The 19,454-nt window shown below is 43.6% G+C and overlaps 1 protein-coding gene and 1 pseudogene across 2 annotated transcripts; one reads left to right on the forward strand and one right to left on the reverse strand.

Moving 5' to 3' along the window:
* Positions 1 to 2,697: 2,697 nt before the first annotated feature.
* Positions 2,698 to 8,897, forward strand: GLA (galactosidase alpha). Its single transcript, XM_017861197.1, has 6 exons — positions 2,698 to 2,907; positions 4,913 to 5,090; positions 5,950 to 6,041; positions 7,755 to 7,916; positions 8,134 to 8,331; positions 8,601 to 8,897. Exons 1-6 carry the CDS (start codon positions 2,698 to 2,700, stop codon positions 8,889 to 8,891), a joined length of 1,131 nt encoding a protein of 376 aa, XP_017716686.1. The 3' UTR covers positions 8,892 to 8,897.
* A 2,006-nt stretch (positions 8,898 to 10,903) lies between these two features.
* Positions 10,904 to 15,931, reverse strand: LOC108521377 (60S ribosomal protein L36a-like; annotated as a pseudogene). Its single transcript, XR_001883175.1, has 5 exons — positions 15,817 to 15,931; positions 15,301 to 15,406; positions 15,039 to 15,106; positions 11,245 to 11,367; positions 10,904 to 10,976 (listed from the first exon to the last, which is right to left on the reverse strand). The product of XR_001883175.1 is annotated as a 60S ribosomal protein L36a-like (transcript).
* Positions 15,932 to 19,454: the final 3,523 nt, after the last annotated feature.

A 19,454-nucleotide genomic window follows, 5' to 3' on the forward strand; every position in this document is an offset into this window, starting at 1 on the left:
CCCCCCCCCCCCCTTTCTCTTTCTCTTCCTCTTCTCTCCTCTCTCTTTCTCTCTCTCCCTGCCCGGTTCTCCTTTTTCACTGCTCCTTGCAGAGCAGGGCCACCCCATAGGCAGTGTGCCCAAAGTAGCCCTGCCCGGTTCTATTCAGACCCTTCTTGTGAACTTTTGTTCTTCCTCTGCCGGATGCTAACCGTGAGAACATCTAGGATGGGTAGGAGGAATGGGGGCTAAGATTCGTGCCATTTTTTCTCCTTTTGGGGTCGTGCATTTCTCGGCAGTATCTCGAGAGAGTTAGAGAGACCCTAAGGTCGCTGAGATCTCTCCCACCTCGCCTATGAGCGTGGCATCAGGCTGGAAGGTTGGCATGGAGGAACTTTATACATTTACACCTTTGGGTGAGGGTTGAGGCTGAAATAGATAGGTATTGAACGTGTCTGACCCTCACAATCCTTAACTGTACATTGGGATTACAACCTTTTAATTTCAGGGAGCTGGCAAAAAAAGATCTGAAAAATAGTTCTTATCTCACACAGGTGAACTTTCAAGGAGATAACCTATTTAAAGTACATAGCACAGTGCTTGACCATTCAATTGCGCGTACAGAGCAAATGTTCCCTAACCTGGAATCGATGGGAAAATGAATGTAAACCTACAAATCTGAATGAATATGTGTATTTTTCTGGAGAGAGGATATTTACCTTTCTTCAGATTCTCAAAGGGCTCTGTGACTTTAAAAAGGTTAGGAATCACTGATAGATATTGGTAAAAGGTGGCAGTCACAGTACATTTCTGTGTTCTTAAGTTATTCCTATGAATATCTTTACAGATTAAGTCAGGATGTTGGTCAGACCTCACAGAAGAAATTGGCCTTCTAAGTTTCATGTGACCCTGTGGTACAGTATGTGTGGCAATTTTGCCCGTCACGGATTTTTTTTTTAGTGGTATTTGCATCTGATTAGAAAACTAATGCATAATCATTGCAAAAAATGTAGATAAAGAAGAGCAAAATGAAAATAAAGATTTCCCCCCACCGTTCCACCACCCAGAAATAATCATGGTTAAAATGTTAATATACAACCTTGCAATTGTTTTCTATATAAATGAAAACATAGATTTCTTTTTTCATTATTTTCCATAAAAAATGGATCATGTTTATGTCATGTTTGGCTAATGACAAGATCCTGGCACCCAGCCTGGGCTCAAATTCTGCCTCGTTGTTACTTAACCCTGTGACATTGGGTAAATTACACTTTTTTTTTTTTTGAGATGGAGTCTCCCTCACACAATTCTCCTGCCTCAGCCTCCCGAGTAGCTGGGACTACAGGCGCCCGCCACCACGCCTGGCTCTTTTTTTTTTTTTTTTTTTTTTGTATTTTTTAGTACAGACGTGGTTTCACTATGTTAGCCAGGATGGTCTCCATCTCCTGACCTCATGATCCGCCCACCTCAGCCTCCCAAAGTGCTAGTGCTGGGATTACAGGCGTGAGCCACTGCGCCCGGCCTTAGGTTTTTTGTTTTTTTTTTTGTTTTTTTTGAGAGGGTGTTTCACTCTGTCACCCAGGTTGGAGTGCAGTGGTGTGATCTCTGTTCAGTGCAAACTCCACCTCCCGGATTTAAGCAATTCTCCTGTCTTAGCCTCCCGAGTGGCTGGGATTACAGGCGCGCCACCACAACCAGCTAATTTTTGTATTTTTAGTAGAGACGTAGTTTCACCATGTTGCCCAAGCTGGTCTCGAACTCCTGGCCTCAAGTGATCTGCCCACCTCAGCCTCCCAAAGTACTGTTATTACAGGCGTAAGCCACTGCGCCCAGCCTTCCTTTATCTTTTAATTAATGTGCATGTATGTAATCTTTTAGGTGAACCTTTTGTGATGTTGTGCCACACCTATAATCCCAGCATTTTGGGAGTCCGAGGCAGGTGGATCACTTGAGGCCAGGAGTTCAAGACTAGCCTAGCCAAAATGGCAAAACCCTGTCTCTACTAAAAATACAAAAATTAGCCAGGTGTGGTGGCACATGCCTGTAATCTCAGCTACTCAGGAGGCTGAGGCAGAAGAATCACTGGAACCTGGGAGGCAGAAGTTGCAGTGAGCCAAGATGGCGCCACTGCACTCCAGCCTGGGCGACAGAGGGAGACTCCATCTCAAAAAAAAAAAAAGATAAAAAGGAAACCTAAGTACTTTTGGGCTTTGTTAAGGATTTTGTTAAATATATAAAGGATTGCAGGGAGAATTAACTTATTTTTAATATTGAGTATGCTTATCCAAGAGCAAAATAATATTTGTCCATTTATTCAAATCATTTAGAAGCATCATAGTTTTAACATATGAGCCTTGCACATATCTTAAATTTATCTGTAGGCATTTTAGGTTGTTCAGTTGTTCTTGTGAATGGGATCTTTTTCTCCAAATAGGATTATTGGTGATATCTGTTGATTATGTTAACTTTGTAGTTTCTTACTTTACTGAACTGTCTTCTTAGATCTAATAATCATTTCAATTTCATCATATATTTCTCATTCCCATTTTATTTGAAGTTTTTAGGGCAGAAGTATTAAGGGGATAAGAGAGACAAAAGAAAATCTGGAAAAACAATTCATTTTACCTTACATTGCTTGTGATTACTACCACACTATTACTGGATTGGAAAAAATTGTGAAATTCCAAGGTGCCTAATAGGTACCTAAGTGTTCACTTAATGAATTGTAATGATTATTGGAATTTCTCTTTCAGTGAGAAGCTCTTCATGGAGATGGCAGAGCTCATGGTCTCAGATGGCTGGAAGGATGCAGGTTATGAGTACCTCTGCATTGATGACTGTTGGATGGCTCCCCAAAGAGATTTAGAAGGCAGACTTCAGGCAGACCCTCAGCGCTTTCCTCATGGGATTCGCCAGCTAGCTAATTATGTGAGTTTATAGATAATGTTCTTTTTCATTCAGAGGACTGTAAGCACTTCTGTACAGAAGCTTGTTTAGAAACAGCCCTCATGGCCGGGCGCAGTGGCTCACACCTGTAATCCCAGCACTTTGGGAGGCCAAGACAGGTGGATCAGCTGAGGTCAAGAGTTCGAGACCAGCCTGGCCAACATGGTGAAACCCCGACTCTACTAAAAATATAAAAAATTAGCTGGGCATGGTGATGGACGCCTGTAACCCCAGCTACTCGGGTGGCTGAGGCAGGAGAATCGCTTGAACCCAGGAGGTGGAGGTTTCAGTGAGCCGATATTGCACCATTGCACCCTAGCCTGGGCAACAAAAGCGAAACTCCATCTCAAAAAAAAAAAAAGCAAGAAAAGAAAAGAAGAAAAGAAACAACCCTCATGACACTTAGAAAGTAGAATAGCTGGCTGTTATCTGAACATCAAATTGTAAGGCTTATCGTGGACTTTGCATTCCATCAGCAGACATTTTTTTTTTTGAGACGGAGTCTCGCTCTGTCGCCCAGGCTGGAGTGCAGTGGCGCGATCTCAGCTCACTGCAAGCTCCGCCTCCCGGGTTCACGCCATTCTCCTGCCTCAGCCTCCCGAGTAGCTGGGACCACAGGTGCCCGCCACCACGCCCGGCTAATTTTTTGTATTTTTAGTAGAGATGGGGTTTCACCATGTTAGCCAAGATGGTCTCGATCTCCTGACCTCGTGATCCGCCTGCCTCAACCTCCCAAAGTGCTGGGATTACAGGCGTGAGCCACTGCGCCCGGCCTACAAATGTTTTGCAATAGCTGTTGAGGCCCATCTTGGAGTTCTCCTTTTGCTAAAACGACTGAACTCTCTAGGAGGAAAAAGGAACTTGGTTCTTGACATAAGCGTGCATGCATTTCCATATAACCTTTGGGAAGCTATTGCAATGGTACTATAAACTAGAATTTTAGAAGACAGAAGGAAAATATTCTGGAGATCATTGAAGAGAAATAGAGTCCAACACTAGTTAAAGATGATGAAGACAGATTTTTTTTTTTTTTTTGACAGAGTCTTGCTCTGTCACCCAGGCTGGAGTGCAGTGGCACAATCTCAGCTCACTGCAACCCTCCACCTCTTGGGTTCAAGTGATTCTCCTGCCTCAGTCTCCCAAGTAGTTGGGACTATAGGCGCACACCACCAAGCCCAGCTAATTTTTATATTTTTAGTAGAGACGGGGTTTCACCATATTGGCCAGGCTGGTCTTGAACTCCTGACCTTGTGATCCGCCCACCTCGGCCTACCAAAGTGCTGGGATTTCAGGCATAAGCCACCACGCCCAGCCGATGAAGACAGATTTTATTCAGTACTACCACAGTAGAGGAAAGAGCCAAGTTCAATTCCAAATACAACAAAGACAGGTGGAGATTTGTAGCCAATGAGCAGATTGAGGGGGTCAGTGGATGGAATATGTAAGAAGACATCAAGGGTAGGGAGCTTCTTGCTAAAGGCAGACCGTGAACTTAAACATGAAGGGTGGGGAATGAGGGAAATTGATCAGATATCAATGGTGGCAGTATTGACTTAGCAGGATTCTTGCTAAGGGGGCTTGCTAGGACAGACATAGGAAGCCAAGGTGGAGGTCTAGTCGAAAAGAAGGCTCATCAGAGAAGTCTAACCAAAGTTTGGTCAAGGAGAGTCTTTGCCAAGGTAAATCTATCATTGCCCTCAAAAGGTAACTTTCAGGATCCCATCAGGAAGATCAGCATGGCTGCTAGCTTCCTCCTCAGTTCTGGGCTATAGCTCACACGCATAGTTTGAACTAGCGCAGCAGAACTGGGGGATTTATTCTTTGTCTGCCAACAAACTCATCTGGGTGATTTTGGGGTTTGTGGGAAAAGCCCCAATACCTGGTGAAGTCACCTTGTCTCTTCCCCCAGCCTGGAATGGTTCTCTCTTTCTGCTACCTCATGATTGTGCTTCTACGATGGTGACTCTTTTCCTCCCTCTCATTTCAGGTTCACAGCAAAGGACTGAAGCTAGGGATTTATGCAGATGTTGGAAATAAAACCTGCGCAGGCTTCCCTGGGAGTTTTGGATACTATGACATTGATGCCCAGACCTTTGCTGACTGGGGAGTAGATCTGCTAAAATTTGATGGTTGTTACTGTGACAGTTTGGAAAAGTTGGCAGATGGTATGTTTCATTCCAGAGATTTAGCCACAAAGGGAAGAACTTTGAGGCGAAGGTAGCTGAGCCAAAGAACCAATCTTCAGAATTTTAAATACCCTGTCACAATACTGGAAGTAATTATTCTCCATGTGCCAGAGCTCCCATCTCTTCTCTTTCAGTTAATTAATTAATTAATTCATGTACAATCCATGCATGCCTAACCATAGCTAATATTGTGCACTTATAATTCAAGAGGGCGCTAAGAGTTAATTAGTGATTGTAACTCTCTATAACACCATTTAGGAGAGTCCAGGTTGTCAGTTGGTCACAAAGAAAGAAGCATCTTCATTCCTGCCTTTCCTCAATATACACACCATCTCTGCACTACTTCCTCAGAACAATCCCAGCAGTCTGGGAGGTACTTTACACAATTTAAGCATGAGCAACTGCCTGTCCCTGCTGCTAGTTTAAACATGAACCTTCCAGGTAGCCTCTTCTTAAAATATACAGCCCCATCCGGATGTGATGGCTCATGCCTGTAATCCCAGCACTTTGGGAGGCTGAGGCAGGTGGATCACTTGAGGTCAGGAGTTCGAGACCACCGTGGCCAACATGGTGAAACTCCGTCTCTACTAAAAATACAAAAATTAGCTGAGTTTGGTGGCACATGCCTGTAATCCCAGCTACTTGGGAAGCTGAGACAGGAGAATCCCTTGAACCCGGGAAACGGAGGTTGCAGTAAGCCAAGATCGCACCACTGCACTCCAGCCTGGACGACAGAGTGAACTCCGTCTCAAAAAATAAAAATAAAAAAATATATATATATAGCCCCAGCTGGAAATTCATTTCTTTCCCTTATTTCACCCATTGTTTTCTCATACAGGTTATAAGCACATGTCCTTGGCCCTGAATAGGACTGGCAGAAGCATTGTGTACTCCTGTGAGTGGCCTCTTTATATGTGGCCCTTTCAAAAGGTGAGATAGTGAGCCCGGAATCCAATAGAACCGTGCTGATAGATAGAACTTGACAACAAAGGAAACCAAGGTCTCCTTCAAACTCCAACATTACTTAATATCATCCTACCATCTCTCCCAGGTTCCAACCACTTCTCACCATCCCCACTGCTATAATTATAGTCTAAGCTACCATCACCTGGAAAGTCATCCTTGTGTCTTCCCCTTTATTTCACCATTCATGTCCTGTCTATCAACAGTCCTTCCACCAGTATCTCTAAAATATCTCCTGAATCAGCCCACTTTCTTCCATCTCCACTACATGCACCCTGGCCTTCTATCGGCTACTATCGGCTCTCACCCAGACTGCTGTGACAGCCTGATCTCTCTGCTTCCACTCTGTCCCAACCCCCATCTATTTTCCAAGCAGCACTAGAGTTATCTTATTAAAATGTAAATATCAGTTGTTGTTTTTTTTTTTAAGAAAAAACCCTGAGACTTAGCAGAGTTATAAAAAATATAAATGGCATCATCAGTTCCCTGCTTAAAACACTTAACTGGCTTCCAATTGCACTTGGAATGAAACCAAACCGCACTGATCCAGCCCTTGCCTGCCTCCCCAATGTCCAAGGGGTCATGGCTCTTTCCCTGGCTACACTGGTTTTCTTTCTGTCCCTCAACACTGCAAGCCTATTGCTGCCCCAGGGCCTTTACACTTGCTTTTTTTCTGCCTGAAACAGTTCTTCCCCAAATATTTTTAAAGGGCCGGGCTCCTTAACATCGAAGTCTCAGACCAAACGCCACATATGCAGACAGTTCTTCTCTAACTACTTTAAAATAGCCCTCTGTCCATTCATTCTTTATCACATTAACCTGTTTAATTTCCTTCTCAGAGCTCTGCACTATTTGGAAGTATTTGTTGACTTGTTACCATGTCTCCCCACTAGAGTGTAAGTTTCATGAGGGCAGGGACCTTGTCTGACTTTGACTGTATCCCTAGCATATGGTTAAGTGTTGAATGGTTATTTATGGAATGAATCCCTATTATTCCCTCGTCTCTGCAAAACAGTCTTTTTTCTCAGCATCTTAAACCTGATATCCCACCTGCCTATCTACAAACTTTTTTTTTTTTTTTTTTTTTTGCGACAGAGTCTTACTCTGTCACCCAGGCTGGAGTGCACTGGCACCATGTCGGCTCACTGCAACCTCAGCCTCCCAAGTAGCTGGGATTACAGGCGTGCACTACCACATCTGGCTAATTTTTGTATTTTTAGTAGAGACAGGGTTTCACCATGTTGGCCAGGCTTTTCTCAAACTCCTGACCTCAGATGATCTGCCTGCCTTGGCCTCCCAAAGTGCTGGGATTACAGGTATGAGCTACCGCGCCCAGCCTCTACAAACTTTTTATTCCATTAACAAACTATATGCCTAGGATTTAAGTTTTCTTAATGCTTGATGGAGTCCTATGTAATTTTGCAGCTTTTAATTGTACTCATTAAGATCATTTTAGTTCTGATTATAGAAGTAAATTAACTTTAAGGGATTTCAAGTTATATGGCCTACTTCTGAAGCAGACTTCTTACAGTGAAAATTCATTATAAGGGTTTAGACCTCCTTATGGAGACCTTCAATCTGTAAACTCAAGGCTACAAGTGCCTCCTTTAAACTTGACTGTTTTCATCTCACAAGGATGTTAGTAGAAAGTAAACAGAAGAGTCATATCTATTTTCACAGCCCAATTATACAGAAATCCGACAGTACTGCAATCACTGGCGAAATTTTGCTGACATTGATGATTCCTGGAAAAGTATAAAGAGTATCTTGGACTGGACATCTTTTAACCAGGAGAGAATTGTTGATGTTGCTGGACCAGGGGGTTGGAATGACCCAGATATGGTAAAAACTTGAACTCTCCTTGTTCAAGACCCTGCAGTAGCCTTGTTTCCTATTTTGACATTCAAGGTAAATAGAGGTAAAGTTCCTGGGAGGAGGCTTTATGTGAGAGTACTTAGAGCAGGATGCTTTGGAAAGTGGTTTCTCCATATGGGTCATCTAGGTAACTTTAAGAATGCTTCCTCTTCTGTTGTTTGAATTATTTCATTCTTTGTCTCAGTTAGTGATTGGAAACTTTGGCCTCAGCTGGAATCAGCAAGTAACTCAGATGGCCCTCTGGGCTATCATGGCTGCTCCTTTATTCATGTCTAATGACCTCCGACACATCAGCCCTCAAGCCAAAGCTCTCCTTCAGGATAAGGATGTAATTGCCATCAATCAGGACCCCTTGGGCAAGCAGGGGTACCAGCTTAGACAGGTAAATAAGGGTATATATTTTAAGATGGCTTTATATACCCAGTACCAAGTTTGTCTTGGGCCTAAATCTATTTTTTTCCCTTGCTCTTGATGTTACTATCAGTAATAAAGCTTTTTGCTAGAACCATTATTTTCAAAATAATGCTACAGTATCATTTTAACTTTTCCTACAAGTGCTTGATAGTTCTGACATTAAGAATTAATGCCAAACTAACAGGGCCACTTATCACTAGTTGCTAAGCAATCACACTTATTTTCTTGGTTTTTCAGGGAGACAACTTTGAAGTGTGGGAACGACCTCTCTCAGACTTAGCCTGGGCTGTAGCTGTGATAAACCGGCAGGAGATCGGTGGACCTCGCTCTTATACCATCGCGGTTGCTTCCCTGGGTAAAGGAGTGGCCTGTAATCCTGCCTGCTTCATCACACAGCTCCTCCCTGTGAATAGGAAGCTAGGGTTCTATGAATGGACTTCAAGGTTAAGAAGTCACATAAATCCCACAGGCACTGTTTTGCTTCGGCTAGAAAGTACAGTGCAGATGTCAATTAAAGACTTACTTTAAAATGTTTATTTTGTTGCCAACTACTACTTCCCGTCCACCTTTTTCTCTATTCACTTTAAAAGCTCCCTTTCCACCAGGCTCAGTGGCTCATGCCTGTAATCCCAGCGCTTTGGGAGGCTGAGGCAGGCATATCACCTGAGGTCAGGATTTCAAGACCAGCCTGGCTAACACAGTGAAGCCCCGTCTCTACTAAAAATATAAAAATTAGCCAGGTGTGGTGGCGTCTGTAGTTCCAGCTACTCAGGAGGCTGAGGTAGGAGAATCACTTGAACCCGGGAAGTGGAGGCTGCAGTGAGCCAAGATCATGCCACTGCATTCCAGCCTGGGCAACAGAGTGAGACTCCATCTCAAAAAAAAAAGTTTTATTTCCTTGAATAAAATTTTCCAGTGTTGAAACTTTGGTACTAAAACTATTAAACCCGTATTTACTCATCCAGATACCCACCCCCCTTGTTGAGATTCTCTCCCAATTATCAAAATGTGTAACATATTTAACTACAAAGAGCTATAAACATCACTAAGACTGAAATGTAATAAGGATTTATAGCCCAGGTGCGGTGGCTTACGCCTGTAATCCCAACACTTTGGGAGGCTGAGTCGGACAGATCACGAGGTCAGAGGATCTAGACCATCCTGGTCAACATGGTGAAACCCTGTCTCTACTAAAAATACAAAAATTAGCCAGACGTGGTGGCAGGCACCTGTAATAATCCCAGCTACTCAGGAGGCTGAGGCAGGACAATCACTTGAACACGGGAGGCGGAGGTTGCAGTGAGCTAAGATTGCACCAATTGCACTACAGCCTAGGCAACAAGAGCAAAACTCCGTCTCAAAAAAAAAGATGTATAATTTGGAACTGTTAGGAGGCATTTTAATGAATGGTTGTCTCTTAAGATTCTTCCACCGAGTTTAGCCAGACATGGTGGCTCACACCTGTAATCCCAGCATCTTGGAACACTGAGATGGGAATTTCACTGAAGGTCAAGAGTTCCAGACCAGCTGGGTAACAAAGAGAGACTCCCACCAAAAAACCAAAGTAGTCAGGTGTGGTGACAGGCACCTCTAGTCCCAGCTACTCAGGAGGCTGAGGCAGGAGGACCACTTGAGCCTGCAAACTCAAAGCTGTAGCAAGCTATGATCCATACCATTGGCATTCCAGTCCACATGAGAGGGAGACCTTGTCTCAAAAAAAAGAAATTCCACTGGAGAGTTTCATACACCAGAAAACCTGTTCTTTGTAGTTATTTTGGCATAAATATGTCTACTTTAAAATGTGAGGAGGAATGTCAAAATGTTTAAGAGTGTAAGACCTGGCCGGGCGCGGTGGCTCAAGCCTGTAATCCCAGCACTTTGGGAGGCCGAGACGGGCGGATCACGAGGTCAGGAGATCGAGACCATCCTGGCTAACACGGTGAAACCCCGTCTCTACTCAAAATACAAAAAACTAGACGGGCGATGTGGCGGGGCCTGTAGTCCCAGCTACTCGGGAGGCTGAGGCAGGAGAATGGCGTAAACCCAGGAAGCGGAGCTTGCAGTAAGCTGAGATCCGGCCACTGCACTCCAGCCTGGGCGACAGAGCAAGACTCCGTCTCAAAAAAAAAAAGTAAGACCAAGTCCATAGACAACATTATATATATTACACAGCGTAACTGTGTCTGGAGAACAATGCCAAAAGTCTTTATTAAATTAACTGTTATACCAAAGATCTGAGACTTAACTCTTAGCAAAAACATCTCATATTCACTATGAATGTGTAGTACTGACTTCTCACTATTAACCTGAAATGTGTCTACTCACATAACCAATAACCACTGCATAACGGCAAACTGCATCTCATAAGGCCCCCAGTGATTAAAGTGCCAAATTAGAAAATTGCAACATACGATGTGAACTCAACCAGTCAGCTTCAATCCAAAACAAGTAGTACCAGGAAGAGGCATAAATTTCCCCACAGGCAGAATTGTGTTGATGGCTCTAGCTTATTCCCTCCCAAAAGATGAATGGCAAACAAATGAACTGAACATAAACTCAAGATTTTATTGTCTTCATAATAAAAGACGACACTTAGAACTGGATCACTTGGCCCTGTAACAGAACAGAAAAAAGTTGAGTTTTGTATTTTGCCATGAACTACTGCCCCATCAAGAACATTATCTGTTCCTAAAATGTTCACCATGCTGTTAAGCTTCCTCATTTTTCCTTTCCTCCTTGTAGCAGAAAACCTCACATACCTTTAGCTATAGATCTAGTATTTTTAGAGGATTACCCCTGAGCTCTATGCCACAATGAATGTTCACCTTTTCAAATAATAAAGCTATGAAAAATATTGCACCTTCCACCCGCAATTATATACCTTTCTCTTCTTATCTCCTCCCAGTTCAAAATGCTTGCATCTTTTAATAGCCAGCATTCTCTTAGATCTGCAGTTGGGCTCAACGCACTCAAGCCTTAGCACAATCTTCTTTGTAGTTTTAGCCTGGAAAAAAATTAAAGCCTTAATAAATAACTATAGAAGATCACTTTCTTCAAAAATGACTGCTTTAAATAGTACTCAGTGTACTCTTAAGCCATAGGGAGAAAATAATCTAAAAATCAGTGAATTTAAGAGAAAATGTGTAGAACTTGAGGACTAAAAAAAATAAAGGCTGGGCACAGTGGCTCATGCCTGTAATCCCAGCACTTTGGGAGGCCAAGGCAGGCAGATCACGAGGTCAGGAGTTCGAGACCAGCCTGACCAACATGGTGAAACCCCGTCTCTACTAAAATATGAAAAGTCAGCCGAGCGTGGTGGCACGCGTCTATAATCCCAGCTACTCGGGAGGCTGAGGTAGGAGACTCACTTGAACCCGGGAGGCAGCGGAGGTTGCAGTGAGCAGAGATCGAGCCACTGCACTCCAGCCTGGAGAGACAGTGCAAGACTCCATCTCAAAAAACAAACAAACAAACAAACAAACAAAAAAAACAGATTACTGAAGCCACCCAGATCTACTGTCTTAGGATCTATGAGTCTAGGTATAGAGCCTGGGAATCTGCATCTTTAACAAGCTTCCTGGGTAACTTTTACAAACTATATTTTGAGAATCATTGCATATACTTTGCTGAGTTTTCATTTGTATATTTACCTTCCTAATCTGACTGTAAACCTCTTGAGGGCAGAGATTATGCTATCTACATACGACCTTCTAAATCCCCAAGTCTGCAATAGATGTTTAGATATTGACTACAAGCTTAGTCAATACTTGCTTTTTTCTGATACAGGCAGCAACATTAAATGTTTTCATACAACTATGGGANGAGAAAACGTGGTAATAGCAAAGATGGCATGTCATCCAGTTTGAATCCAAACCCCATTCAGATCAAACATCCTAAAGATTCCTATCAAATGGGCCACCCTGAACTTGTGGCCATTCAGCAGCTCTGCACAGTTCTTTAATCCCAACAGTTTGTGAGGCTGAGGCAGGAGGATCACTTGAGCCCAGGAGTTTGAGACCAGCCTGGGCAACACAGTGAGAACCCCATCTCTATAAAAGATCAATAAATTCTAAGACTACCTAGAATTTATGTGCATTCAACTGAATTATTTAACTCAAACTACACTCCCCACTAATACTCAACTTTTTTGATTGTTCCTTTTTTTTTTTTTGAGAGGGGTTTCCTTTTTTTTGCCCAGGCTGGAGTGCAATGGCGTGATCTCAGCTCCTTCTCCTGGGTTCAAGCAATTCTCCTGTTTCAGCCTCCTGAGTAGCTGGGATAACAGGTGCCCACCACCAAGCCCAGCTAATTTTTTTGTTATTTTTACTAGAGACGGGGGTTTCATCACGTTGGCCAGGCTGGTCTCAATCTCCTGACCTCAGGTGATCCACCCGCCTCGGCCTCCCAAAGTGCTGGGATTACAGGCACTTAGTAAGCCACCACGCATGGCCTTGATTGCTTCTTTTTACCTAAACAGAACTATTGTTTACAAGTTTCGTATTTACCAAAAAATTGCAAACATGCTACAGAGTTCTCATAAACCTTACAACCAGTTTCTCATCTTACATTAGTATGACTCATTAACAAACCAACACTGATGCCTTATTAACTCAAGTCCATGCTTTTTAAAATTTCCTTGTATTTTCCTAATGTCCTTTTTCGGTTCTAGGACCCCATCCAGGACACAACCTAACATTTAGTCATCATGTCTCTAGACTCCTTTGGCTGTGGCAATTTCTCAGACCTTTTTGATGATCTTGACAATTTCAGCACTACCGGTCAGGTATTTTGTAAAATGCCCCTCTTGGGATTTGTTTTTCTCATGATTAGATAGGGTTATGGATTTTTTTTAGTGTCATTTTCATCACACCTTATCAAGGGTATATATCAACATGACTCATGACTGTTGATGTTAACCTTGATTACCTGGCTGAAGTAGTGCTTGTTAGGTTTCTCCACTGTAAAGTTTTATTGCATTTTTTCTTTGAGATACAAACAATCCAATTACACTCTAAGTTATTTTAAAATATGCAACTAAGTTATTGACTTTAGTCACCCTGTCATGCTATCAATTAGTTGGTCTAATTCATTCTAATTTTTTGTACCCACTAACCATCCCCACCTCCCCCCACTACCCTTCCCAGCTTCTGGTAACCATCCTTCTACTCTCTATATTCGAGTCCACTTGTTTTGATTTTTAGATCCCACAAATGAAAACACGTGATGTTTGTCTTTGTGTGCCTATTTCACTTAACATAATGATCTCCAGTTCCACCCATGTTGTTGTAAATGACTGGATATCATTCTTTTTATGGTTGAATAGTACTCCATTGCGTATAGGTGCATTTTCTTTTTTTCTTGTTTTTTTTTCTTTTTTGAGATGGAGGCTTGCTCTGTCGCCCAGGCTGGAGTGCAGCGGCGTGATCTCCACTCACTGCAGCCTCTGCCTCCCAGGTTCCAGCGATTCTCCTGCCTCAGCCTCCCGGGTAGCTGAGATTACAGGCCCGCACCACACGCCCAGCTAATTTTTGTACTTTTACTAGAGACGGGGTTTCACTATCTTGGCCAGGTTGGTCTCGAACTCCTGACCTCAGGTGATCCACCCACCTCGACCTCCCAAAGTGCTAGGCACAAGCCACTGCGCCCAGCTGCATATAGGTACGTTTTCTTTATCCATTCATCCCCTGATGGACACTAAGGTTGCTTCTAAATCTTAGCTATTATAAACAGTGCTGCAACAAACATAGGAGTGCAGGTATCTCTTGGATATGCTGATTTTCTTCTGGGTATATACTCAGCAGTGGGATTGTTGGATCATATGGTAGGTCAATTTTTAAATATTCAAATTTCTTAATAAGCTTGCCCCTTTAGCAAGAGTTCTGCTACTGCTGCTAGCTTGCAGTTCTTAACAGGCCAAAACCTAGTTAGAACCTGTCTTCTAAACAAGTTATCCAAATGTGAAAAGGTATAAAAAGCATTCTTTCTGCCACCCTGAGACCAAACCACTTACTGCAGCCAAATGAGCACTAAAGTCATTCCTTAATACTTTCTGGAGCTAAACTGCATGAGAGGCAAAGTGCCAAAAGAAATGCTGTGTTGGAGAGAATGCTCGGTTCCAATCATCGTGCTAATAATTACTTTAATGGTTAGCCAAATCACCTAAGGTTTGAGAATAAACAGAAACTCGCTCAGCCTGAGAATATAGAATTCAGGAGGCTAGCAGACAGGCCTAAATGGCTATTCTATAAGAGTTTTAAGACTTCACGAGAACAGGTAGCTGACTGCAGGTTTCTGTGATGAGAAACAACAGAACTTAGTGCAACCAACAGTCGAGGATTCAGACATGACAACAGATAAGGAACAAGGCAAATGAAAGGACTTACAAGCGTACTCACACCTCAGTTCTTAGGAAAGCAGGGCACATTCCTCAATTTTTTGCCTCTTCAGAAGGGAAAGGATAAAAAATCGTAAACACTGAAATAGTGCAGTATTGTGGACTAATCAGACCTGAGTTGCATTCCCAGCTCCATCACCTACTAGATATATCACTGCAGTCAACTGTGAAAACTTCGCTAAACTAACGCTATACCTTTATCATGAAGTGTGTGGACTAGAGACAAGTATACATCCTTACTGCAATTAAGTGGGAAACGTCAAATAGTAATTACCACTCACCTTTTTCCGGAAAATCGGCTTAGTTTGCCCACCATAGCCACTCTGCTTCCTGTCATAGCGCCGCTTTCCTGGGAAAACGAATTGGTATTTGTTATAAAATACCGAAGATCAGCAAGTAATTCTTACAGATTTTATCTTAATTTTGCAGCAGAAATATTAACGCTCAAGTCGGGCGTGGGGGGGGGGAAAGAGACCTGGACCCGTATGTTACTCTACAACACAAATGTCACAGTAACACCAAATTATGCAGAATCCATCTTACCCTGGGCATACAGAGAATCCTTGCCCTTCTTGTACTGTGTCACTTTGTGGGGTTGGTGCTTGCCACACTTCTTACAGAAAGTCCGGCGGGTTTTAGGGACGTTAACCTAGTAAAGAAACCGTTCAGAACGTGCAGTGTTATTTGACCACAATGGCACAACGCCCTACCTCACCCAGCTAAAGCTAAAGCACTCCACGAGTACTCCTCACTACATGCTAACTCCGACTACAGGGTGGGTCAGCCCCATGTGCTTCAAGCAGAGCTTCCTCCCTCCGTCGAGCCCCAAAGAGGGAAAAGATCTTATTAACTCCACCCCCGGCTAACTCTACCTCTTTGAACCCATTACTTCAATTCCTGGCCCGGTAGCCCGGTCCCTTTAGGGTTGATCCCGGCAAAATTGGGTTGCTCCGGTATATCGAGTCCACACAGGAGCCTGGACCCATCCCGGCATAGCACCGGCGACGAAGGGGGGAAAGATTAAGCTGGATGTTACCCGGCCCCACCAGCAAGCCCTACCATGCTTGCAAGAGCGATACCGACACGGGAAGAAAGAAAGAAGCCGCGCCGCAAACGGAAGTATATAGGAGGTTCCCGATCGCACTTCCTCTTGGGAGTCGGTAGGAGCAATCATAGAGTGTAAGGCTCGGCGCAGCGCCCTCCGGCTGCTGAGAGGACTCAGTTCCGAGCCGCGGGCGGGAGCTTAAGGAAGGACTCCGCCTAAAGGGTGGTCCACTCACCCCAACTTCCTCCCGCCCCGCAGCTTTGCAGCGTTTCGTCACTTTATCTCTTTTGGTGGACACTGCTACATAGTGGCGTTCAGTGAAGGGAGCAGTGTTTTTCCCAGATCCTCTGGCCTTCCCGTCCCCGAGGGAAGCTAGGACTAGGGTCGAAAGGAGGGGTCCTCCACCTCGACGTTCCATTCCTGTTCCACCTCAAGGTCACTGGGAACACCTTTCGCAGCAAACTGCTGATTCAGTGAAGGCCTGGAGGGAGCCAATTGCTCTAGTTCATCAATCACATGGCCAGTTGGTCCATTCAACAAATGGTCATTAGATGCCCATTATGTGTGAGGCACTGTTCGGGGGAGGAATACAGTAATCTAATAGGCTTATAAATGTACAATTATGAACCAAGTACTTTGAAGAAAAGGAACAATGATTGGCGTTAAAGCAGCACCCTTCTGCTGAGGGAGTAAGTCAACTGCTCTAGGTTCTGAAAAGTGACAATGAAATTGTTTGGCTCCTGTAATAGCAATCATCAAGCCTAGAAGTAGAAAGTATCCAGTGGCTCTTCCCTTCCTTGCAGACCTGACAGAAGGCATATACTAGGTTTCAAGAGAGTCCAGCATAGAAAGACTGCAGGGTGGCTAAACATTTTTTTTTTTTTTTTTTTTTTTGAGAGGAGTTTTGCTCTGTCGCCGGCTGGAGTGCAAGTGGCCGGCTCTCAGCTCACTGCAAGCTCCGCTCCCGGGTTGACGCCATTCTCCTGTCTCAGCTCCCGAGTTAGCTGGGGACTAAGGCGCCCGCTCGTCGCCGGCTGGTTTTTTTGTATTTTAGTAGAGACGGGGTTTCACCGTATTGCCAGGATGGTCTCGATCTCCCTGACCTCGTTGATTCCGCCCGTCTCGGCCTCCCAAAGTGCTGGGATTACAGGCTTGAGCCACCGCGCCGGCCTTGGCTAAAACCATTTTAAGTGTGGTCATACAATTCTCACGTCTAAATTTCTAGGGAGACAAAGGTGTACTATTATTCCCATTTTTACAGGTTAAGAAATTTTTTGAGGTCGTAGAATGTTAAACGATTTTTTCCCAATGTCAAACAGCTATTTAGTGATCTTTAGGATACAACCCGGGGTAGGACTGGCTCTAGAACCTGGGTTCCTTTAACATTATAAAATACTGCTGTTGTGGCCTGGTAATTATAATAGCTAAAAAAAATATATATATATATATATATGGCGCACTTACTATATGCCAGGCATTCTCCTAACCACCTTACATACTACCCCTTTTAATCCTGACAGCAACCCCAGGAGGTATGTACCAGTATTAGTATTTAACAGGTGAGGACACTAAGGCACAAGAGATGTTAAGTTTACTTACCTGAAGTCACACAGGTTGTTATTTTTTTTGTGGAGCTGGAATTTGATCCTAGGTAGTCTAACACTACAGCCTTGCACTTAACCACTACATCATACAAAGGAAGCAGGGGCATCTGCAGTGTAGAGGATGGTGAGGAGACAGAATTGGGCTGAGACACAGGAGGAGGTGGCAGTGGAGTAGGGACTGACGAACCATGACAGTCTGGGGTATCTTGCTTGCACAACCCTCCAGGAACACGCGTGGGACCCGAGCTGATACTCTGATCATCCCCTTTTTTGTTGGGTGGTCTCTGGGAATGAGATAATAAAAATATTACCACTACCTGCTACATTTCCTGAAAGTTTCTTTGCCAAACTTCCAGCATTTTCTTTTTCTTTCCAGATTCTTAAGCAGTCTCACTGGCCTTTAGGGGTTTATGTTAGTAACATGGAAATATGAAGACCATGAACATGGCCCCTCTTCATTTAATCAACCTTAGTTCTTTCTATCATACCTCGTGTTACTTGGCTTTGTGGGGTTTTGCTTGTTTTGCTTACTTAAAATATTTAATTGACAAAAATTGTTTATATTCAAGGTGTACAGCATGATGATTTGATATGTGTATACACTGTGTAATGATTACCACAGTCAAATTGATTAACACATTTATCATCCATCACCATCCATAGTTACCATAGGGGTGGTGAGGACACTTAAAATCTGCTCTCTTATCAAATTTCAATAATACAATGTTATTGACTATGGTCACTATATTGTACATTAGATCCCCAGAGCTTATACATCCTATAAGTGAAAGTTTGTACACCAATGCTGACACTGAGGTGGGAGGATCACTTGAGCTGTTCTCTGTTTTGGACATGTTCCTGCTCATTAATTTCCCCTAAGACAAGGTACTCAGAACTGGATGCAGGACTCTAGGTGTGGTCTGGCTTTGCAGAGTAGGTGGCATGTTACCTTCCTCTGTCTAGATATTTTACTTCTGTAAGGAAGCCTCAGTGTCATGTTGGCTTTTCTGGAAGCCGTGTTAACTGACATGACATGCCTTTTGATTACTATCAGCAAAAACCCCTGAACCATTTTCACAAATGCTACTGCTACTCCACTTTCTCCTGGAGTCATTTGAAGTTCAAATTTGGGGCCCAATTGTGATACATCACCTTTAGCCCCGGTAAAATACACTTTGTGGAATTTGGCTTCTCACACCAGGTGATCAAGATCTTTTTGGAAACTAATTGCCCTCTTCTGTCATCCAGTCTAGCACACAGAGCCTTGCACCATTCATAAACTAACTGGGCTACTTTTTATGTTTTCCTCAAAGATCATCAGCAAAAATGTTGAACAGGGTAGCACCAAGAATAGAACCTTATATTGCATTGGGAATCGGTTCAGGTGACACTCAGCTGTTCATTTGTGCTATCTGAGTACAGTCCTCCTGTCAGTATGGATGAGTGTGCTAGGGGAGTGGTCGTGGGCAGAGGGTGAAGAAGAGCCTACGTCTACTTGCTCTTTTCCCTTGTGCTCCTCTCTCTCTCTTGTTTAGCTCTCCCACTGGATGCCTCTCACCTCCCAGTCCCCACCCCAAGATGGACCTTGAGAAGGGACAGGGCATGTGACAACAAGTGACATAAGATGAAGAAAAGAGGAAGGAAGGTGAATGCCTGTGACCAACCCTCAGGCAGGTGAGTGGAGCAGCTATTGGGGGTGACTAGCAAAAGGATAGAAGTTGTCAATAAAGTAAGGCAATCGTACAACACATGCTGTCCATCTATCTTGTGCAAATGTGAGGATCAACAACTATATCATCAGTCTACAAATGCTTTAAATGTTTTTATTTAAAGTCCTGTTGGTGACCGGGAGAGGTGGCTCACCCCTGTAATCCCTGCATTTTGGGAGGCCGAAGCAGGAGGATCGCTTGAGCCCACGAGTTTGAGACCAGCCTGAGCAACATAGTGAAACCCCACCTCTACAAAAAATACAAAAATTAGCCCAGCACAGTGATGTGTGCCTCTAGTCCCAGCTACTAGGGAGGCTGAGGTGAGAGGATCGCTTGAGC

The sequence above is a fragment of the Rhinopithecus bieti genome, unplaced genomic scaffold (genome assembly GCF_001698545.2).
Source record: "Rhinopithecus bieti isolate Rb0 unplaced genomic scaffold, ASM169854v2 scaffold_60811, whole genome shotgun sequence".
Classification (NCBI taxonomy): domain Eukaryota; kingdom Metazoa; phylum Chordata; class Mammalia; order Primates; family Cercopithecidae; genus Rhinopithecus; species Rhinopithecus bieti.